At 39.3% G+C, this 24,207-nt stretch overlaps 1 protein-coding gene across 5 annotated transcripts in view; it reads left to right on the forward strand.

The window, feature by feature from the left end:
* Positions 1–8,826: 8,826 nt before the first annotated feature.
* grin1a (glutamate receptor, ionotropic, N-methyl D-aspartate 1a) overlaps positions 8,827–24,207 on the forward strand; it is a gene marked incomplete at both ends in the record, with an annotated part of 45,782 nt that continues 30,401 nt past the window's right edge. For 3 of the 5 annotated variants that reach the window (XM_079257178.1, XM_079257179.1, XM_079257181.1), the window contains 6 exons: positions 8,827–9,075; positions 12,087–12,221; positions 14,967–15,143; positions 20,774–20,836; positions 21,601–21,698; positions 23,996–24,117. In XM_079257178.1, coding sequence (XP_079113304.1) covers positions 8,827–9,075; positions 12,087–12,221; positions 14,967–15,143; positions 20,774–20,836; positions 21,601–21,698; positions 23,996–24,117 — 844 coding nt within the window. The remainder of the gene's footprint in view (positions 9,076–12,086; positions 12,222–14,966; positions 15,144–20,773; positions 20,837–21,600; positions 21,699–23,995; positions 24,118–24,207) is intronic. The other 2 variants (XM_079257180.1, XM_079257182.1) reach the window with 1 other exon arrangement.

Consider the following 24,207-nt stretch of genomic DNA (forward strand, 5'->3'; position numbering starts at 1 on the left):
ATCTGGACTTCCTGCGTGTTTAAGACGACTAACACTCCATCTGCTTCTTCATTGCTGCTCTACTTTTAAAGCCATTGATTTAAAACTAGTTGGTTGTTTTTCAAACGATCTACAGCAGACATGTCAAGCTCAGTCACACAAGGGGGGCAAAAAAATTAGGGAACAAGCTGAAGGCCAACTAGGTCAACAAATGTACATGCTATATATCAGTCCAGTTCTGAAGATGTACTATCCTGCATCCCTCTTCACACCTGAATCAAAAGGCCCTCATCTGCAAAGGGGTTGGTAACTAGCCACTCATTTAACTCAGGTCTGTTAAAGAAATCATGCATCAAAAGTGGCAGGGATAGTAGGTCTGGAGGACCAGACTTGGACACCCGTGCTTTATATAAACTTTGCACAAAAATTAGTTTTTATTTCCAAGGGTGCATTCACATCAGGATAGTATCAGTCTGATTGGGATTTGGCTCAGTTGTAGGGAGGGTATCCATGCGGACTGAGAACATGTTTATGCTGCATGAGCCGAACCATTAGAGTAATATATCCCCATTCTGCACTGGTATTTAGCAAAGAAGAGGACAATACCCACGTGAAGAAGAAAATTCTGTTTCTTCCAGCTGCAAGCTAAACATGGAATGAAACTATCGCTGTTTTGGGTTTTTAGTTTGTCTTATGCGGGTGTACTGCAGAAATACACCACAACAATGGCGTTTACTACCCACAATGCAACAGTATGCCAAATGCAAGGAAGTGACATTTTTTGTGATATTGTAGTCCTATTTCTGTATTTGGTCCACTTGAGGTGGACTGAGACCTGCATTTGTTGTCAGACCAAGTCTGCTTCTTTGATCTGAATCAGAATTTGTTTGGCGAATTCCCATTTCCCTAAACGAAGCGGACTTTCCCAGCAAACGGACCAGCATAGGAATAAAAAAAGGCTGATGCGAATGTGCTCTAAATCATTTGGGTTTTGTCAATCATTCTCTCCTTTTATTATACCAGTTTGTGTTGTATTATACATTGTTGGAAAGCCTGACTAGTCACCTTCACAATGAGGTATAAAATGAGGATTCTACTGTTGTGGGATGAGCAATACAGCTAATCATGTCAGTATCGACGCCAAAATATTCTGCTGTTGATGTTAACTCTTGTTCTGATTTCTTTTTCACTACCACTGTAAAAAAAAAAAAAAAAAAAAAAAGTAACAAACAAAAAGAAAACATCAACACAGATTCTGGAGATCTAGGATCACCACTGGCTCCAGAATATCATCTTGGTATGTCTGTCAAGTCGGTTTCAGTAATACATCTTTGACTGGCACACACCTGGCAGCTTTTACCTGTCAACACAAGACTAAATACCACCGTGTCAAATAAATCACAGAAATAGAAACGTTTCTCTTCTCAAGATATCTGATATAAAGTGTGATATAACTCTTGTCTATTGACTTTTATAAAATGTGATTTAAGACATCAGAGGTATATTTTTTGTAACTTTGTATTATTTATTATTATTATTATTAGTTTTTGAATGAATCATTTCTAATTAAAACGTTGTATTTTATACCATCAAAATAGCTGTTAATTATTCAATCACTAACCTCTTCATTGGACACTTTATCCCAAGCTCGGTGCATCTTTTCTTTGCCAGATGGTTAGGGTCAGGATTAGGGCAGTGTTTCCTCAGGACCCCCTGACCTGCATGTCTTATAGGCAACCCTACTTTAACACACCTGAATGAAAAAAGGGCTCTTTAACAGGCTGAAAAGAACTTTATGAGGAAGTTCACTAATCTAACTCAGGTGCTTTGGAGAAGGAACATGTCTAAAACAAGCAGGACGGGGGGCGGGGGGGACTGAGGACTGGGATTGAGACACACTGGGTTAGGGGTCAGGGGTTAGAGTTAGGCTCTGAGCCATAAACTCTGCAGTCTGAATGAAGGTGTGGATCAGTGAGACAACTCTAATGTTCATCTTCATCACAGATAGTTGGAGCCGTGTGTTGTGGATGAAAGTGGAAACTGTAGAATCTGCAGAGTCATACTTCCCTTTGGATGAGTCGCTATTTCAGAAACGAGCCGCATTTAATGATTCAGAAGTGATCGTTCCACATCATCTGCAAAGGGGTTACTGTAGAGTTTAAACTTGTCAAATGCAAATGGTCATGTGAACTCAGTACAATGAATATCTTCATTGTTTCAGAAAAATGTCCAGTTCGGAGTTTTGCTATGATCGTCAAGCATGGAAAGTGACCCAGGTTTCATCATAGCTTTGACCCCCACTGCCACAACTTGGCTTTAATAGCTACCACAGCATAAATGTCCATGCCACACGTCTCTGAAGATGCAAACTGAATGTTTTGAGATTCCTTGCAATGCACAAAATCCCCAGTTTTCAGAGCAACTATATGAACATCAGTACAGTCAGTATGCCATCTGGTTACTGCCAAGCACAGGTTTGAGTTTGATTAAAATGATACCAATGACCATATTTTTAGATCCAATCAGTGAAAGAGAACACATTTTTTAAATAATATTTTCATTTTGGATCAACACTATTGCCTCTGAATCACCATATCAGCATAAACTGATGCATCATTACTCACCTAATTATGATTAAAGCTGAAAACTGCAACTTCTCACTATACGTCATCATTTTTAAAACAGGCTTTTCTCTAAAACTTAAAGAGCCTTGTCTGTTGCCAGTTTGTCTACCTCTGATGATGTTTTCCTCCTTTGAAGTGTGACACGGCTCTGTGGGATTTTGTGCTACACAAAATGGATGTTTGACTTTGGATCAGAACTCCTCACATTTGTCTGGGTCTCATCTTGACCTACTTCTCATCAGAGCAGCTCGGATGCTCGGCTGTGCTTGTACCGGCTGCATATTCTTAGCAACAAAAAAACAGCTTGATCTGCTTTCACGGAGCACATGAAGGATACCTCGCCTGCTAATCTAAACCTTTACATCCATCTTCTCCATTCAAAGAGGGACGATGAAAGCTGAAACTGAGTCTCTTGAAGGTTTTGTGTTCCTGTCGCCGCTCAGTTTGTTGATGTACGTCTGTGAGCTAGTGAAAAAAAAAAAAACCTGAAACAAAGCTGAGAAAAAAACTCCAGGAATCAGTGTCAATTTGTTGTTCATTTTTATTTATTTTTTAAATTTAATTTATTTGGTACATACACAACGGTCCATATAAATTTAATAATAAATTAACATTTTAAATATTAATAAGAAAATATACAAAGATTTGGGCACCTTACTGAACCTAAAGTTACTTTTTAGCGTCATCTTCACTGTAAAAAATATCAAGTTGACTTTAATCAATCAATATGCAAACTCACTATGAGTTTGTAGAACTTCAACTACCTTATCAAATCATAAGATGTACACACACAAGTAAATTATGTGTGTGTGTGTGTGTGTGTGTGTGTGTGTGTGTATGTAAATATGTATATTAAATTGAATAAGTATGTTGTGACATGCAGCATCGCAGACTATAAGCCTAGATGAGTAGAAAGGATTGGGAATACCAAATAAGTTTATACTTCTTCCCACTCCTTTCTCAAACTCCTTTTTTTTTCTTTTTTTTTTTAGAATTTCTTTAAATAATAAATTGTATAATAAATAATAAATAATAAATTGGTGAGGCATTATTATTATTATTATTATTATTAATAATAATAATAATAATAATAACAATAATAATAATAATAATATTAATGTTATAAATATCATGATTTTCTTTCTTCATATGTATATGTGTGTGTATGTACTGTATAGGTATGTACATATATTTTCTTTTCTTACCTTCTTTTGCTTGTTTGAACTAAACTAAACTAAACTAAACTAAACTAAACTCAAAAACATTGCTAATGATCAACCATGATCACAATCACTGAATATTTAAAGTTAGAAATATTGTAGTGTGGAGGGGGGGGGGTGTATGTGCTGACGCTCCCCCTCCTCCCTCCAGGTCGTATTGTTTCCCTGAGATCAAATCTCAGCAATAACTTGACATGATGATGTTTTTTATTATTTGATTTTGGGCAGCACAGTGGTGTAGCGGTTAGCGCTGTAGCCTCAAGGTCGCTGGTTTGAGCTTCGGCTTCACCTGGTAGCCTTTCTGTGTGGAGTTTGCATGTTCTCCTGTGTGTGCATGGGTTCTCGCTGAGTACTTCGGCTTCCTCCCAACGTCCAAAGACATAAATGTTAGATTGATTGTTACTCTAAATCACAGGTATCAAACTCCAGTCCTTGAGGGCCAGAAATCCTGCATGTTTTAGTTGTCTCCGTGTTCTAACACACCTGACTGAAATGAATGCAGAGGCTGACAAGAAGCTGTTGGATACATTTGATTTAAATCGGGTGTGTTGGTGCAGGAAAACAACAAAAACCCGCTGGATACCGTCCCTCGAGGACTGGAGTTTGACACCAATGCTCTAAATGGTCCCTAACAGTGATAATAAATGGCTGTTTGTGTCTCTGTATTGGCCCTGCAGTGGACTGGCGACCTGTCCAGGGTGTACCTGCCTCTCGCCATATGACTGCTGCAATAGACTCCAGCTTCCTGCAACATTTAATTGGAACAACAGGTAAGAAAAATGGATGGATGATTTATCTTCTCAGTTGCAAGCATCCCAGTTTTGTAGCTTGGTATTTAATCTATTTTCAGACCTGCAGACTCCTGGTTGTTCCAGGCTTTTAGAAGTAAAACTAGAAACTTCAATCTTTAAGTGTCTTTATGTGCTCTCACCAAGATGAGCACTTCAGCTCAGGAACAAGCACAGGGACAAGCAAAGAGGAAAGAACTCCAGGCTTACGTATCTATAATTAATGCACAAACTTCCCACAACATGAGAAGCACATCAGATAGGCAGCCATCCATCTGCAGAGGACTCCTCCGGGCAATTACATTTCAGGACCCGTCAACTTTGTCAAAATATGCATTGTTTTACTGTGAGCTTCCATGTTATGGATGTCCCTCCCTGCAGAAAGATGATCATTTATTTGATTGTGTTTCACACTGTTTAACTTCAGCATTTTCTAGTCAGAGAGGCTGTGGTCTGACAACGTTGTCATGTGATGCAAAGACTTCTACAAGGATCTGGATAAACACAGTTTGCAGACAAGCTTACTTGTGTCAAGTTAAGCGTTAAAACATGTAGGAGTTTAAGTGTGACATGCTCTGTCTGCTCTGCGTTTCACTTTACTCCCACTTTATGCCTCAAATATGGGTGTTTAATCAAATATATCCTTTTTACCTAAAACACAGAGTAAAGTTTCTGCACCCCAATACGCCTACCCCGACCTTGAATCACAACGTGCAGCGTTGCTTTTTGTCCCCATAAGAAAATCATGTCCTCATTGAGTGATTGCGTAAATGATTTAACCACAGCATGAGTAATATCCAAACACATGCACATAAACACACACACACACACACACACACACACACACACACACGCGTCTCTTCTCTTGCCTAGCAGAGGATTGTGTGGGTGGTAATAGTCAGTATTACTTCTGTGTGGGTGGAGGCTCCAAGTCTACTTCACTCCAGAGTGTGCATCTTTGTATGGATTAGTGTGTGCACCCTTCAAAGCCTGCCATGCTCTTTGTTTGCTTGTTCTTATTTTTGTCTTTTTATATGAAGAATATGAAGTCTTAAAGATACAGGGATGTTTTTGGTGGGGTTTTTGTTTTTTCGTTAGCGTATGTGGAGAGTTGTTCCAGCAGCAAACAAGCTGACTTATTACATGATAGCTGCAGGGTAGATTGGTTCGGCTTTATTGACGTATGAGTGGTGGATGATTGGACTGGAAGAGAATTGCGGGGGGGGGGATCCTTTACGCAGTTGAAGCCTAAACAGTTGTGGCAGTCACACTCAGGCTGGGAGGATAATTATTTGGTGCTTGTTGAAACATTATTACTTTATCAGTTGTTTTCTGAGGCTTGATGGGAACAGAGACATTTCTCTTCGCGTCTGTGAATCTGGTATTTTTAGTTCAGGTGTGTGCTTTAACACTCCGTGGATTTGATTAAAAGAAAATCGTCATCCACTGAGAAACACGATGGATCAAAAACTGAATATGCACACCAAGAGACAAGGTTTATTTCAGATATTTTAAGATTTTCAAGCGTGCACCCTACAAACATATTTCCTTATAAAACTCCATTAATTTAACCTTAAGCATTTTTACTTTTGTTTTATTTAATTTTTTTAAACTATCCAATAAGGAAACAAGTGGATCTTTTATTCTTAATATTGCAAAAACAACAACAACAAAAAAAAAGAAAAATAGGTGCAGGGATTTATAGAAACATGCAAACACAAAAATAAAATAGATTACATGATTACTTTATATGATTATCTTTTTTAACACAGTCTTGTGTTTTCCAAAGCTCTTCCTTGTTGATGGCCTTTTGTTCTGTTCTAAGTTAAACTCAGGGCTATAGGGAGCATTTAAACCTCAGTAAGACCTGTCGCCACTGATTTTCAGCTCAGTTGTGTAATTTGGCGTACTTCAACTTTTTCTGCCTGTTTCCCTTCCTTAAGAATGGCTTCTTGACAGTCTTGTGACACAACAGTGAACAGTATCTGGGTCATCGTACCCCCAATCCACCTCCACCTCCACCTCCACTGCCATTTCTTAAGAACACTTTTGTACTCCAGTTTGCTGGTACAAAAACAATGTTTCATACGACTGTATTATCTTCTGAACTGTGTTAGAAAAAGAAAAAAAATAAAGAAAATCTCATATATGTTGGAACAATTCATTAAGTGTTATAAGGTTTAACAGAAAAAGAGACACATTTCTCTGACCATGCAGGTACAAAGATGGAAAAGGAATGCGAAAGCAGCCAAGGACAAAACTGTGAAACCTTCAAGTCTGAAGAACTGCACTGCAAAAACACAGCCTTAAAAAACAGGGAAAAAAATATACAAAAATGAGGTAAATGTTGCTTAAAATAAGATAAATTATCTGCCAACAGAACAAGAAAATTGGACTTGTCAAGACTTCCCAAAACAAGTAAAAAATACTCTTAAAACAAGAGGAATTCTCTGGCATAAAAACTAAGAATTATCTTATCTTTAAAAAATAAGAATATGTGTACTCAATTTAAGATTTTTAATCTGACTTAGATTTCAGTTTTTGCAGTGTGCAGCTCAAAACCATGTAAAAATATTTCCAAGCTGCTTGGAAACAAAACACATGCAATGGGAAAAGTGTGTCCAAACTTTTGACTACTAGTATACACACACACACACACACACACACACACACACACACACACACACACACACACACACAGTTGTGGTTAAAAACCTCACAGCAACACAAATTTCCCGTGATTTAAAACTCTGACAAAGAAAATCGGTAAAATTCCTGAACATCTTTTTTCAGTTGTATTGATTTATATTAATAGTTGTGTTGAACATAATGGGTCTGACCTAAACTCCCCCAGGAGAAATATAAAACCAGTAAGTTTTATGGGTTGCTGAGGAGTAAAATAGCAAGATGTGTCTCCTTTTATCTTGTTTGATGTTCGTTTATGGTCATTTTGTTATTGTCATTTATTTCGACCTGCTGCTGTGATGGATACACTCATGCCTTGCCATTATATTTCCACGCTGCAAAGAGCTCCTTTAGAGCGCGCGCTTGTTGTAAAAAAAAAAAAAAAAAAAAAAAAAAAAGCTTGTTTCCTAGGTAACCAGGAGACTGGCTCTGCTCATGTCTCTGCAGGGATGCTCCCAACTGTGTGTTCAAACACACAGACGGGCAATATAAAATCTATAATACAGCTTGGTTTCACTCCGTCCTGCACACAGAAATTGATCAGAAAGTCCGGCTGATAGAAAAATGTCCTGAGTGGAAAAATAAGCAAATAAATCAGACTCTCCTTACATCTGGGAGGAAAACATCCTGACTCACATCACAGCCAGTGTTCATGGCTCAACTCTGATCTGGAAACCAGTTAGATTGACTCTCTTCTCTCCTCTATATCTACTCTTTGGTCTGGTTCTGTCTTTGCAAATTAAACACACCAACAAAGCGAATGAAAAGGAATTTCTTAGCCAAGCAACATCCTGCAGGTAACACTACATGTGTGCCTTCACTGGCTCTCATGTCACGTTAGGAATAACACGCTGACAAGATAAAGTGCATTAATTTTACATGCAACCACCTTCTTGTTTCTTCTTCTCCTTCTTCCTCTTCATCATCACCATCATCACCACCAGCAGCAGCAGCAGCAGCAGCAGCAGCACGCCAACGCGCAAAACCCTGAGTGTTAGCGGAGATACGGCGGGAACGCGCTGTACCGTCGGGCGCGCATGCACAGCTGTCAGCACCAAGGACAGCAGCCGCTGAGCCCGGACACACCGGCTGGAGCAGTCCGGACTGGGAGCGCTGGGATTCGGCTGGACAGAGGAGGATATTTAGAAGCGTGGACAATGGTTTAACTGGTTTTTATCTTTTTCTCTCTCTCAAACCACACGGAGGTTCGGACAGTTCTGCAAAGAAAAAAGGCAAGAACAATGCAGTTCGGATGCCTCTGATTGACTGAATGCACCTTCGTGTGATCATGCACATTCCTCCGCATTGCACATAGCCATTAAATTTCTTTTCTTTTTTTTTTTTTTTGGTCGCGGGGAGGGGGGGGGGGTGTTCCTCTTCCATTTTTTTTTTTTTTTTTTTTTTTTTGCCTCCTCTCGCGCTCACACCGCCCACCTGGATCGTGTCTGCATTGATCTGTCAGAGCCGAGCCGACCCGCCACCGGGGAGAAAAGCGACCGGGCTGCACTGTGCTGTTTGGCCATCCACGCCATGCGTCTGTTTCTGCTGGCGGTGCTCTTCTCGTGCTCCTGCGCGCGGGCCGGCTGCGAGCCGAAGATCGTGAACATCGGGGCCGTCCTGAGCCAGAAGAGATACGAGCAGGTCTTCAAAGATGCCGTGACCCAGGCCAACCTGGTCTACGGCAGGGACAAGTTCAAGCTGACCGCTATCTCGGTGACGCACAAACCCAACGCCATCCAGATGGCTCTGTCCGTGTGCGAGGACCTCATCTCCAGTCAGGTAGAGCTCACTGCCACACGCACACTGCTTCATTTACCGCCAGCTGCATTGGTAAAACTCCATGAGATTTTTTTTTTTTTTTTGCTTTACTGGTTTGATAAAGGATGAAAATCTGCCTGAACGTATCTGTTCCTTCTCACATAAAGTTGAGGCTTTTAGAAAAATACCTTCCCTCCACCTGATCAGTAATAACGTGTTCTTACCCTCAGGCTGTCACCCTAATGAGATGATTAACCTGAGTCAATTTTTACCTCATTAAACCTCCAAAAACATTAACCATAGACTCTACAGGAAAACGGATTTGCCCCTTAGATGCACCCTTAATACACCCCCCCCACATATTTGTCCACTTTGCACTGAACTCCCCACAGATGCTTTTGTTTACATCCAAAAATAGCCTTTTGGTTTGAGGCATATCTCAGATGATAGGGCAACTGCACATTTCCGGGCACACAGCTGCAGATCTACTGAAGTGCAAAGGAGCAGGTCAAGGGTGAACAAGCATGATATGTCATTCACCATTAACTGTTTTTTTTGTTTTTTGTTTTTTTTTTGCTGTTTGTGCTGCATGAGGGAATCTTGGCAAGAACATGGTTACAACACATGGAATCAGTGTTATTTCCGTCTTTCCATCCGTGTGCATTGGTTACTTTGGCTGCAGTAGGGGGGAGATGTTCCACAAAGAGCTGTTTTTATGTGAACTATACTCCTAAAAACTCACACTGAATGTGCTTCAGATGCAACACACCAACCATATCCCATAAGTAATGCATGATGAGTGATTAAGCGCCCCTGAGAGTCGGAGCTCGCTGAAATGCACCAACTGTCCTCTGATGCGATGCTCAACGCTGCTTTTTAAAATGCAGCAACATTATGCCACAGCATGTTGAGGCGTGAAGTGTCTCTTGTTCCCATCTCTCCCACACACATAATTAAGCTTCATAAAAAAGAAAAAGGAAATACAGAAAGAAAAACACCCACAGCTTCAGTTCTGCTTTCATGTTCTTGGTCCTCCACTTGTTGTAATGACTAACTCACATCCGATGTCAAGCATGCAATCCACCTATAAGGTTGCACAGATGACACCTGCAAGCAGTTCAAAACATAAATGCACACATGCCTCTGGTAAATAAGACTAAATCCCAACTAAACTAGGGAGTCTATGGGATGATTTATCAGAAAAAGATTAGCTTGTAGGTGAAAGCAGTTGCTGAGAAGGACAGTCTGTGGCAGATGGAGGAATAGCTCGCCTGCGAGCAGCCCTTGGAAGATAGACCTCATTTTTGACCCAACCATACGGACTGCTCGTATCCAATAATCCATGCCTGCACAGCCGTGCCAACTTTACTCCCCTTCCTCCTGATCTCCGAGGCATCTCTCAAGTCTGGGCTCGTGCACGTTCATTTTAAAAATGGAGCAATTGGCCCACTTTGGTACTAAACCTAATCTGCGACAAATAATTGTCATTCCGCTTGCCCGTGCAGTCAGCATCAGGGGAACAGAGGATATTTGTGTGCTCCTCTGCAGCCTTGTCCTGGGTAGTACTTGTGTGGACATTTATGCTTCAGAAATGTTATTTTTAACCTGTTATACAACATTTCAGAGTAGCAGTTTCAGACTCATTACATTTTATTTTAGGCAGTAACAAGGTTACCTCATCTTGGGGAAGAGAATAGATGTTTCGGGCTGAATTAGTGGCTGCATAATGCAGGCCGCTGCCATGGGCCACGTACACTGAAGGGGTCTAACATGTCCTAGATTCCCAGGAACAATTAGTTTCTGACTGCTTGATTAATTGCGAATGCAAACAAAAACGAAGGCTTTAGCACAATGTTTGCATTTATTCTTCATTTAAAGACTTCTTATTCTGAATAAACAATTGTTACCAGAGGAAATAGATTAAATCAGTTCCAAATTGAAAGAGTTTTTAATGAATATTTGATGGAATTACATCATTTCAACCAGAGGCGTCAAAAACATTTTAGTTCACAGGCAACACACACAGCACAACTTGATGTCAAGTACCAGTAAAATAATAGAAAAATAACCTATGAATAACATACATGCCACATTTTTTTGTGTTTATGCAAAGAAATATAAATATATTGTGAAATGCTTACATTTTAATTATGTTCATTACAATTTGTGAATCACAATGGGTCAGCAAAATCCTAAAACGTTTTATCACATGTATCTGAAACTGGAAAACAGTGTTTCACAAGATGATTAGAGTAACCTGTCTAGAGATAGAAGTTAGTCTGAAGTCACACATCTGTATATTTCTACATCTGTGACCCTTAATCAGACTAAGCAGTTAGGATAATGAATGAATGAATGAATGAATGAATGAATGAATGTAGTAATTCAGACCACCTGAACTAGTTCACCTGATAATCCAAACTGAAGTCAGATGTATTAAGCAGGAAAGCTACAAAAGGTAAAACAAGTTCTCCACCTGCATGGGAAATGTTTAAAAATAAAGAAAAATGCAACTTCACGTGGACAAATTAGGAATTATAGTTACTTTTTCATTTTATTTTATTCTGTAAAATTGTCGTTCAATCATTTTTACATTTACCAAACCCATCCAGATTGGGCCCCTCGGGCAGGCTGCATGTTCGACGCCCCTGATGTAGAACATATTCCAACAAGCTGCAGTCAGAAAAACAGCCAGGTTGTGGAATATGTCTGTAAATCTTGGTTTACCACTCTCACGTCTGCAGACTTTCGCCTAAATCCGTGCAAATGCACATCAAGCAGTGAGCGACATTTCTGATGATTCATTACAGCACATAACTGCTGCCATTAGCGTGTTCTGGGAGCCGCCGCTACCCAGCACACATGTATGTGATATTCATGGCATTTCCTATAAAACATTAAATGCTTTAAAACTCCATGTTTGAGTTGACCACATTTAGTTTACCAGTGAAGTATCAGGTCTTTCTCAGGGTGCTGGAATAATTTTATCTTGCTGCTGTCAGAATGAGTATTCTTCCTCTGTGTCTCTGCAGGTCTACGCTATCCTGGTGAGTCACCCTCCCCAATCCAATGACCACCTCACTCCAACGCCTGTCTCCTACACTGCAGGCTTCTACCGCATCCCCGTGGTGGGGCTCACCACCCGCATGTCCATCTACTCTGACAAGGTGAGTGATGGGTGAGAGAGATGAAGAGAAAGAATGCAAAGTGAAGGAGTGAGAAGCTCCCCTGGGGGCGTCCTTAGAAGCTTCCTAGATTAAATGTCCCATCAGTGTCCATTAGAGGAGCTGTGATTAAATGGCTTTCCAGCAGAACTTTGAAAGACCATCATTAATAATACTCCTAAGGGGAAATGCTACAAAAGCAGGAGACATTAGTTACAAAACCTTAAAATGAATCGCATGAGTAAAATGCCAGAGAATTAAATATAAACTGAGATATCAAAGAGGTTGAGTTTATAATCATGCTAATTAAAATAAACAAAGAACATTAAAGATTCAAAGGGTCTGAGTCAGGATCGCTCATGCAGCTTTTTCACACCACAGCCACCGAGTTCAGCATTATTTTACCATTAACAAACACATGTATTTACTTGGATCTATATACTTTGAGCCAAAGGTCATCAACTCCGGTCCTGGAGAGCTGTAATCCGTCAGGTTTCAGTGTTTACCTGCTGCAGAACACCTGATCCAAACCAATGGCTCATTAACAGGTGCAGTAGATGACGACAAGGTGTTGGAGAACCTTTTCATTTGAATCAAGTGTGTTGTAGCAGGGAAACACTAAACCCTGCAGGGTGGTAGCCCACAAGGAACAGAGTTGGAGACCCCTGCTTTGAGCTATAGTTCATTTTTGCTTTGCTGCTAACCAGGACAGCTGCTACTGGGGTGATTTGGGTTCCCACAGTAAAACAACTTTGCAGTTTTTTTTATTTATCTTTTGGCAGATTGTACATTTTGTCTGACATATTTCATACATGTTAAAACATCTTGTAATGAACTGGACATATAACATGTAAATGACATGTTGAGTCATTTACTTGTAAAAAAAAAACTAGTTGCTGTTGTTCTCATGGTGCCAGTGAACATGTTAGAATCATGTTAAAATCATGGAGATAACAAATCCTGTCTATTAATAAAGTAAACTATGACACATCTTGTCCACCCTTTCCTGTCATGTGACTGTGTGTGTGTGTGTGTTAAGAGGACGCAGTGAGTTGGTACGAAGCCGATGCTACAGCTGTTTCCTGCAGAGCTCTTCTGGTTCTTTTGCTTTTTTGGTGTAGCTGCAGCCCACATGAACCAATGGCTTCGTCATTCCTTAAAACAAAAGACAACACTGCAATGATTACAGTGATTTCTCAATTGCCTGATTCCCCCCCCCCCCTCCGTCTTGGCACTTGGAGCTTGCAGAGAGTGATGAATGTGGGTGCAGAGACTCTGCGGTATATCACATATTCACATAGCTGTACACTGTAGAAGTGAATCAGTAATATTACTATGTTTAATGTTTATATATCCAGACTCTAAAATATTCTTACTTCTTTTATTTTTTTAAGACAATTACTTGAAATTCTGACTTTAATTTTGCCTTTAAGAACTAAGAAAATAATTATAAAGTGATAATTATTTAGTAAATTGTCTATGAAAATTTTTCCAGCCTCCTTATCTTTTTCTAACACCAGACTCTAATGATGCTAAATTCCCTGTATCTCTCAGCTTTGCTTTTGCTGTTTGCTTCACTGTAGACAAAGTAAAAGAAAGAAGTAACCGTACAATGCTCTACAAGTATTTTGTGTAAGTTCTTATCCAACTTCCAAATGACTCATCTGTGACTTCAACATTGTTTTATGCAAAAGAAAACAAAGTGTTTGCAATATTAAACTCTCAGTTTGGTGTGTGATAGTCTGATATCAGCCTGTTGTGTGGTAGTGAGAGCTCTTAAGTTATTTCCAGTATTTTTCAAGGGTTACTAAGTGCAGTTTGTGTCAAAATATATCTTTACACAGTGGCTCAAGGTTAATCGAAATTAGGACAATCATGGAGAAGAGAAATGTTCAATATGGACTTTTCCCCCCCAATATCCAATATACCGATTTTCAAGCTCTTAATTTCTAATAACGATATCGACAGATGCCAATACTTTTAGAGTGAGTTGTGCCAAACACGCAAAAATATCTAGAAACGTTATCACCTATATTTAGTCATTTTGAGTTTGAGACTAGGTGAAGAGTTTGATATATAATATGTGCATGTTGTGTGTAGAAGTTATGCCATTAAAAAAAAGTAAAAACCAATACCGATCATTTCTGATATTGCATTTTAATGTCGATACCTGCCGATAAAATCGGTATGACGATAATATCAGATATCTTTAATAAAGAAAAAAAATTGTGGAGGTGATCGGCTCAATTCACCTCCTGAAAGAGCTGAAAATTCCTGCTTTTAAAAGGGAATTGTTCTGTGTGTCTGAGCTATTTGAGCCAAAGCATTTCACAGACATTTCATTTGCAAAAAGTGATTAGGGTTTTTTTGGGGGGATGTTTAATGTAATATGAAGAAAATTAAAGTATTTGCAGTCGAGTTTTAGGACTTTTCAAGATCCCATGAACCTAAATAGAGGTTTTAAACTGTTATCTTCAAAGCAAATCCAGGACATTATCTGTGAGGATTAGGATGACTCATATATGGAGGCTGGGCAGTTCTAAAACTATGAGCTTTAATAAGATGCTATGACAAATCCCGTTCCACCATCGCATTATCGTCCATAAGCAGACAGAGAGTTGAAGCACGAGACTGTAGTTTCTATTTAAAGCTCTTTGTCCGCCATGAAAACATCTCCACATACTTATGGCCCGATTGGAGAACGTTTAACATTTTGACTGACTTTACTTCCTGCTTTTTGCTCCTCAGAGTATCCATTTGTCCTTCCTGCGGACAGTGCCCCCCTACTCCCACCAGGCCCATGTTTGGTTCGACCTGATGCGCGAGTTCAACTGGAACCACATCATCCTGATCGTGAGCGACGACCATGAGGGGAGGGCTGCTCAGAAGAGGCTGGAGACCCTCTTGGAGGAGCGAGAAACAAAGGTGAGACGCTCCAACTCCAGGTCCTCCCCTTCCTTATCCTCCTTCTCTTTCTTCTCCCCCCTCCCCTTCCCCGAGTGTGTGAGCTAGCGAGTGTGAATGCGCAAGGCTTTTAAACCTCACAGGTCTCCTGTGTGTGTGTGTAGGTGTTTCCCTTTCTGTTGTCTGGACACATCTCTTTCTCACCATTGTGTAAACATTGGCTAACATTCCCAGAGACATCAACAGCGTCTAATGTGGTCTAATCTGACAAAAGTTTGTATGTTTATTTGCTCATCCTCACGTTGCTTTTCACCATAGTCCAAATTATCCTGTGTCTATCCACACTGGGAGCCAAATAGTGGACTTTAACATGGGGCTTTGCAAATCATCACAGCCGAAAGGGTTCAGGTGATTAAGTTGGGGCTGGAATGGAGGTCAGGTGTTTCTTGGCAGGTGTCGTTACTGTACACGTGGGGATTGTTTTTACTGCAAGCTGCTACATCATGTCGACAAGATATGGAAGCAGCTTTTTGCTTGTTCAGGTACTGCTGAGGCATCCATTTTAAGTCTCTGAGCGGTGTATGTGGGTCAGCAAAATGCTGAACTTTGAGCCAAACACACCCGGGGACTGCAATGTTGTGTCCCCTTTAGGAGAACAAACAAAACAAAGAAAAGAAAAGGAAAGAAAAACAACCAAATGCCATCTATTTCTTCCATTAAATACAACAAAATCACTGTGGGACTTTTTTTTTCCTTTTATTACTCTGCAGCGCTTGCTTCACTCTGGGACTCCTTGCTGTAATTGTGTGGTCAAGGGAAATGAGTCCTGATTCTGAGGTTTAATTAAACCAGAAGATGAAGAGACGCTGAGTATGACACATACCCGAGGCCATTTGCAGAAGGCAGCTACAGTTAAAGTGAAAGCTGCTCAAATCGAGCTGACTGGGATCGGCATCAGTCACCAAACAGGAAAATACTTCAGCCTTTCACAAAAATCTTTTTGGACCGATAAAAACAAGAACGGTGACAGTCAAACGGTCTCGATGTGACTCACATCCTGCATCAGAGAAGAAAAATTTGTATATTAAAAGCCTTTGATGGGAATGCTTTTATGCTTACTTAATGAGCCCATCTGTGCATCCATTCAGTGCCATAATACTCAGAGAAGTTTCTGAAGCTCTCTCTCTCTGCTTAGGCTCTAATTATGAATATATTTAGACACAACTGCATTATTTTGGGCTGGTGGCTCACTGAGATTTATGAAAATGATTCCAATGCTATGATCATTAGACCCACAGAAACACAAGGTAAAGAGCTGCCAGTTTTCCATCTTTTTTCACAGTCATCAAATCTATGATCCCATCGGCCTGCTTATGATAATTATATAGAATCAAATACAACATACAGTGATATGTCATTATCCACAGCATGAATTAGTTTCCAGCTATTTGAAAAATTATATGTAGGTATATATATGTTGATATATTGCATATATTGTGTGTATTGCAAAGGACTAGATGGGCCTGGGGCTAAGACCCAAAGACAAGCTAAGGAGGTTTTAAATTATTGAGAGATGGACTATATGGGGTTTATATTTATATAAGAGTTTATGTGGGAGATATGTCGACAGAGAGACAATTTAGTGTCTTCTTGCACTTAAAGATACACCTCATCTTTCTCACCTGGAGTCAAACATTCCCAGTTTGCCTTCTGCTCGTACATAGACATCAGAAAGCCCACCTTCACATCCTTAAATAATAAGAGGGCACGAAGAGGAAAATATCCTGGCACAAAAACACAACAGTTTTTCTCTATTTCTCTGACATCAGAATAACTTTACTGTCAGGTTATAGGATGAAGTCGGTTATGGATAAAGTAAACACTCACGTTGTGATTCCTTATGAACACACATACGTGTTTTGTTTTTTTTTTAAATCACAGCAGCAAAGGTTCTCTGGACGTGGTGGACTTCGTCAGAGAGCAAACGTGACCAACACAGTGTGAAATATTAATGTCTGACAGCACATATAAAAATAGAGCGCTCAGAAAAGTCATGAAGGAAAAAAGACAAAGCCGCTTTTCCTTTTCTGAAGTGCTTTAAGAGCATTGCACATATAGTCAATGCTGCACTTCTCACTGGTAGCTAAATAACATTCACAAACTGTATAACGTTATTTGTTTTAATGCAGAAGTGCATCTTTTGCTAAATAAAACACAATTCAACATTCAGGGATGACCTCTCGACATTTAGAACACATTTGGCCCCTTTACAGTTTTAGGTTGATGTGATTTGTTGAACGCTTTCCCATCAGCTGAATATTCCATTGATGTGCAGTCAGCCTCAACTTTGTGAAAGGGAAAGAATTGGACCCAAAGATCACTGATGTGTGAGCTCTGAAGCCAGGCAGCTGCGCTTAAATCCTGTGATGCAGAAAGATTTAATATTTTCCTACAAAACGACTTCCTGTCTCACCGAGCGTCTCCTCTGACAGGAGACACAATTTGCCGAGAGTCCAAAATGGTGCCTGAACGTAGCGTAACCTGGACAGCAACTATTGTTAGCTCTTTCTGTGTCCCACTTTCATCCATACATGATGTGCTGCTGCTGCTTTACTGTAGCATGTGCTTTAGGCGTCATCAAACAGTTGCCACCACTGAAAGCAAAATGCTTCTCTAAATAATTTACTACTTCATTTAATAATCATAACTTACATCTTTGCTGTAATGTGCATGTTCTGTGCAGTAAACTGAGTAAACAGCAACACATCTCAAAGTCAGGTGTTTTGGATGCACAGTATTTTTCACTCTTCCTGTAAAGTCAGAGATCATCCCAACCAGCTGAGAACTGTGCCGCAGAAAACTGGGACACGGCTTTGGAGTGTTTGTTGAAGTTAGAGATAAAATCAGATCATGTTTTGCTTTTATTTTAATTAAATTTCAGCACAAAATTGTTTGAGCTATACTTGAAGTCTCTCAAAAAAGGAATTTTTGTGAATTTCTGATTTGGTTTAGCTAACAAAATCACTTGTGCTACGTCCGTACTGAATGTCATGATGTTTAGTTTAGTAGTTTTGCTGAAATCGAGTTATTCAGTGTGGCTGCTCACATTATAATTTTAATGCGACCGCCATTGTTTTCCAGTGTACAACCCTGAAGTGAACCACATTTACTGAAGAAGATGTGACCTCACATGTAGCATGTTGTATTTACAGAGATAAATGTGGAAGCTACACGTTAGCATGCTCTATTAATTGTGAAGTTCGTATGCAATCAGAGCTAACAGAATTACAATGTGATGTTGTTTAATTCGATTCATCCCGCCTCCTCTGGTGCACATTTTGATTTCTGTCTTAATGGCCATTTAGGTTTTTCTTCACTTACATAAATTGGTATGTCCATTTCAAACGTCACAGCCCTCATACATTCATGGTTCCCCTACGTTAGCATGGTCGTTAGCCAATACATCCACCAGAGCTCATCTCTGAGTCTGATGTTAGTTTCAATCACAAGCATAAAAACGATGAAGATGATCATGACAATGTTCATTGTTAGAAAGACACATAAAAAGAAGCAGCGCAGTAGATGGCAGTGGTCTGTGGTGTCAATAAATACAACAAAGCTTCTTATTCTTTATTCCCCTCGTGGATCGCACATCAGTTATACCGCTCAACGCCGCCTCCCACAGTTTCCAGTAGTACTACTGCATTTGCTCCATCATGCCACACATAACAAGTGGACCAACACTGGATTAATTTACATATAAAGATGATGCAGAAGATGGACGAAATTCTTCATATCCACTTTTTTGGTAGAGCGTAAATGGACATTTCAGACTGAAGTCACTGTGTAGAAATCTGATATGTATCTGATTTAGTAGCTGGTGTTAACTGTCTCTAGTTAAATTGGAAAAATTATTTGCATTTTGCTGTTCAGACATGGGGAAAAAAATCAGATAGGGGTCATATATGGACAACAGAATCTGGATTTGCCTGCAGTGTGAACATCGTCTCGGTTACGGCAGAAATACATTAATTTAATAACAGTCTTCTGAATTGGCAGGGGATGAGTTACCTGATTTGATTAGATTCACAGCAGATTAATTAGATTATATTAAATCCAATTTGATACTGATTTATTTACAGATATTTATGTGAATACATTTTCTCTTTCATATCAAAGACTCAGACAAGTATTTTTATATTACACTGAGCCCATTTCCATGAGCATTAAAATAAAATACATCTGGGAGTAATCACAAGAGTGTGATAATCTGATAAAACATGCAGTTTTGAATTACAATATTTAAATTAAAATGTTGTTTTCTAGATTTATTAATGTATGATTGGATTTATTTTGGAGTATGCATGTGTTATGATGTCACTTCCTGTTATTTAAAATACTTTTAGTTTTGAACATGGTGGAGCACATGTGTTATTGGTAGAGATGAATGTAATCCAGTGTGTGAATTAAAATATCCAAATTCCTCATTTTCTCAGGGAGAGAAGCTGATTTTAGGCTCAAGGTGTCTTGTCACAGCTGTGGACACAATCCACCAAAAAACCATTTATGAAGTTTGTTTGCAGTTTCCAGCCTTACATTTTTATACCTTAATTTTTTTTTTTTATTTGTATGATTATTGGGTGTCCAGAAGAAAGATATTATGAGTGATATTGTAACAATCCTTAGTAGACATAATGTTGGCAAGTGAAGCTGACTTCGGACAGAAGTGACATCTGCAACATCCCAGTTGTGTAAATACGCTAAAATCTGGCCTAACATTGGTAAGCAATCCAAGAGCAGGGTCACTTTTATTACCTGGACAGGAAACGTATTAAAAAATCAGTCTACAAGCTTTATGAACCATCATGAAGTTATTTAAATAGGAATTTAATTCAAATTTATTGATATGTCTTAACCCAGTCCTAGTGGTTTTACTCGTTGCCTTTTATCATCTTGCAAAACATGTTATGATGACACATTTATTCCCTTAATTAAGTTCAATTAATTTCATCAGGCCCTGCGATGGACTAGCGAGCTGTCCAGGGTGTACCCTGCCTTACGCTCAAAGACTGCAGGGATAGGCTCCAGCTTTCCTGCGACCCTTAATCGGATTAACTGTTTAGGATAATGAATGAATGAATAATTTCATCAGAAGAGTTAGAAATCATAACTACTTGGTAAGGGTTAGGAAGCTATTGTTACTACAAAAAAAACAAAACAAAAAAAAAAGATTTTACACTTGTTTAGTCAAAATAAAGTCTGCCATTTTCACGCTTCACAAGCAGTTGCTCTCACCACCACAAAATGTTGCGTATTCTTTGTTAATTATAAGGCGTTATTGGGGTCACATGCAATAAATAGAGAGTAAAATAGTCATATAATTAATAACCCTTTCTAAATCCGCACACATCAAACTTGATGTCTTTTCTCATATTCAGATTAAAAAAAAAAAATCTCCCAGAGTAGGACTCCAATATATGGATTTAAAACCGCTTTTATTCACTGATGTTCTTTGCAAGCCCCACTGTTAAAGATCCCAATTTGAAGCAGAAAAGTGGAGATTTGTTGGAATGCTTTACTGCCCTCCATTTTCAACTGTTTATAATATTTTTCTGTGTCTGCATATTTTCTCTGTGCACATTACTCATCAGAATAAAAAAAGGAACTATGAAAACCTCGACCAACTGTCCTATGACAACAAGCGAGGACCTAAGGTATATTTGCATGGTCAATGCACGCCGCCCACCAACTTTTCCAAACGTAGCAACTAGAAACCAGCCCAAACCAGTCACCAGCCGACCCAGAAATGTCCCTCTCTTGGTAGCACGTGTTTTCTTTAATTTTTTTAGTTTGAGACATTCCCCCATGATTTTGAATCAAGAATTATTTTTTTGTTATGAAAAGTCTATAATTTCCGGTCACCCTAAAAAAAGAAAACAAGAGAACTGCGCCCCGCTTTTATCATTTTCATTTTCTCCTTCAATAAAGGAATGCATGTATTCAGAACACACACTCACACACAAAAAGAGTTTGCAAGTTCATTCCTTTGTGGAGAACCGGTAGTGTGGGACTCAGATTTCCCAGATGCTACTTCCTCCTCTTCCGTAGCACTTCCCTAATTTTCAGCAATTTTTTTTTTTTTTTTGAGGGCAAACGTTCCCCTCACTCCCTTTCACCTGTTTTTAGTTATTGGTTGCATTGACCTTCTTCTTCCCCCCTTACCTAACACATGCACGTTCTTCTTTGGAGCCTTGACAACCCTCAGTTTGCATGCAAACAAATGCAAAAGTTTTTTTTCCCTTCAAGCTTTTTTTTTTTTTTTAGTTCAGCCGGTTCCCCTGGATCGCTTTCCTTTTTAACTCTGTCTCTCGTTTTCAAACAATATCGGCCAAGCCTAAACCAAGCAGGTAAAGAGGCAGCATGGTGTTTGAGGTAGGGAAAAGTAGCTGGCTTGACCTTTCTTATGCCCCAATCACAGGCAGAGAAAGTCCTCCAGTTCAGCCAGGAGACTAACTTAACTGCCCTGCTGCTGGAGGCTAAAGAGCTGGAGGCCCGAGTCATCATCCTGTCTGCCAGGTGAGGTTTTCAATCACACTTCCAGTTCATTAAATTTTCATGCATTTTCGTGCCACCCGCTGAAACATGCTCAGCAGATTTAGTTGGTCTAATATAGGTATGAATGCTACTGAACTTGTAGATGAGATGGAAATAGGCAGTAATATTAGCTAGCTTGACTGAAAAAGAAAACGGGGGAAAATGGCAAAAGTTCTGTAGTGTCTCTTAGAGGAAACATCACAGAGTTGTAGTTCTAGTTTGAGATTCAGGTCAGACTTGAACCGAATGGTTCACACAGGCAGCTCACAGAGGTAAGTTTTGGAACTGTGCTGGTTCTGAGTTTATCATGTTCTACCGAGGCATGCAGGAGTTTTCTCTGGGTTTTCTGGCTTTCACCCACAATGCAGCAACATGCTAGATTAACTGGAGAGTATGAACTGACCTTAGGAGAGATTGCAAGTGCGAGTGGTTGTTTGTCTCTGTGTTGGCCCAGTGATGGACTGGTGACCTATCCAAGGTACACTCCATTTCACGCCTGATAGCAGCTGGGATAGACTCCATCACCCCTGTGACCCTGCATTGGATTAAGTTGAAATAGAAAATTGATGGGTGGATGAATTGAATCAGAGGTTATAGGAACTTTAGAACTCTCTGGAGGGAGACTTACCTTCAAAGACTAACAGATAGTAATGCTGAGATGATGTAATGACCAGCAAGTAGGGGGAGAATCCTGAAATGGACAACTATAATTCTTCTGCTACAAAAGATAAACTATATAAACTCCTGTTTCACAGTCCATTCATTTTCTTGTTTTGTCCAAGTTTTTAGACACTATTGTTAGAAACAATTTACTGATTTTTGCAGTATTTTTATGAGTTTTGATGCTGTAAGATTAGATCATTTTTCATTATTATTGAAGAGGGAAGAATGTAAGATTCATTTTTTTGCTATGTGTAAATACAAGGTACACTTTTATAGGTATAACTGTTGAACTGCAGAGGAGGTGAAGTAAAATGCATGTGAATAAGAAATACATAGTCAGGCTTTGACTTAAAGGAGAGCTGTATGCTGTGCAATCTGGTAAACCACATAAATTCTCCTCAAACTATTTCTTTTACCCATTGCCCCACTTGATATAGTTGCACACTGCATTTAGCGTTACAATTGGTTCTGGTGTTACAATGTGAGAATTTAACTATTAGACCCAATCTCCTCATGCTAGAAAAGCTACAAAAGACTATATAAAAGTAATTTAGGTACTACAATACCTGCTGATAAAGTACTGACAAAAAAAAAATAAAATAAGCAAAACTCTCTAAACTATCATTTTTAGAGCAGTGAAAAGGGTACTGTGGTCTGAAACCACCAATAAACAGAGACCTAGCTTGTGCTAGTATTTCACAAAATATGCTAATGCTAGCTTGATCTGTGCTGGAAGTTTCAGGTTTCTGCTTGCTTTGGACTGCCAAAACGCATTTAGCGTTACAATTGGTTCTAGTGTTACATTATGATAATTTAACTATTAGACCCAATCTCCTCATGCTAGAAAAGCTACAACAGACTAAATAAAAGTAGTTTAGGTACTACAATATTTGCTGATAATAAAGTACTGACAAAAAAAAAAAAAGTGTCTAAAGTATCATTTTTAGAGCCGTGAAAAGGGTACTGTGTTCTGAGACCACTCACATACAGTGACCTAGCTTGTGCTAGTGTTAACAAAATATGCTAACGCTAGCTTGATCTGTGCTGGAAGTTTCAGGTCTCTGCTTGCTTTGGACTGCCAAAAGCCTTTGAATTTTGGGCTGGAGGCTACAAATTGTATCTTGACCTTTTGGAGCTCAGATTTTAGAGAAAGGTATATCCCTTTACAACAGGAATGTGAAAACACTTCTTTGTTGTCAAGCACTGAATACGTGAAGTTAATATGGTCCAGTTTAGATGCTTAGAATGGAAATAAAAGCACATTTTTTGATGAAGGAAATCCAATAATCAGCTTTAAGTTATCTGGTGTCTTTGCTTGTGCATCAGGATTCAATTTAGGGTTTAAAACAATTTGAATAATATTATGCCATAAAAATATTCAAACATGTCAGATGCAGACAGCGAGATTGTCTCCTAGCTGTAACTAAGCACCAGGCCTGTTTTTGCTGCATCTTTGACTAAAACATCAGTTTAATAACGGATAATTGATAACATTTGAGGTGGAGAAATTATCTAAAATGACTACATTTTTTTACAGAATAGCCCTTTAGACTTTCAGTTATTACACTGTGGTTCCCAAATAACATTTTGTCTGTTTTCAACATGGTAAATTTCAGCGAGGAAGACGCTGCTGCAGTGTACAAGGCTGCTCGTATCCTCAACATGACAGGCTCAGGCTACGTGTGGCTGGTGGGCGAGCGGGAGATGACGGGTAAAGCCCTGAGTGAGGCGCCAGATGGTACGTTTATCCTGCATAATTCAACATTAACCCTGGCTTTATTCAGAAGCAGAGTAGAACCCATGCAAGATTAGAGAGATTAACATTTAA

Source organism: Telmatherina bonti, assembly GCF_933228915.1.
Source record: "Telmatherina bonti genome assembly, chromosome: 17".
NCBI classification, from domain to species: Eukaryota; Metazoa; Chordata; class Actinopteri; order Atheriniformes; family Telmatherinidae; genus Telmatherina; species Telmatherina bonti.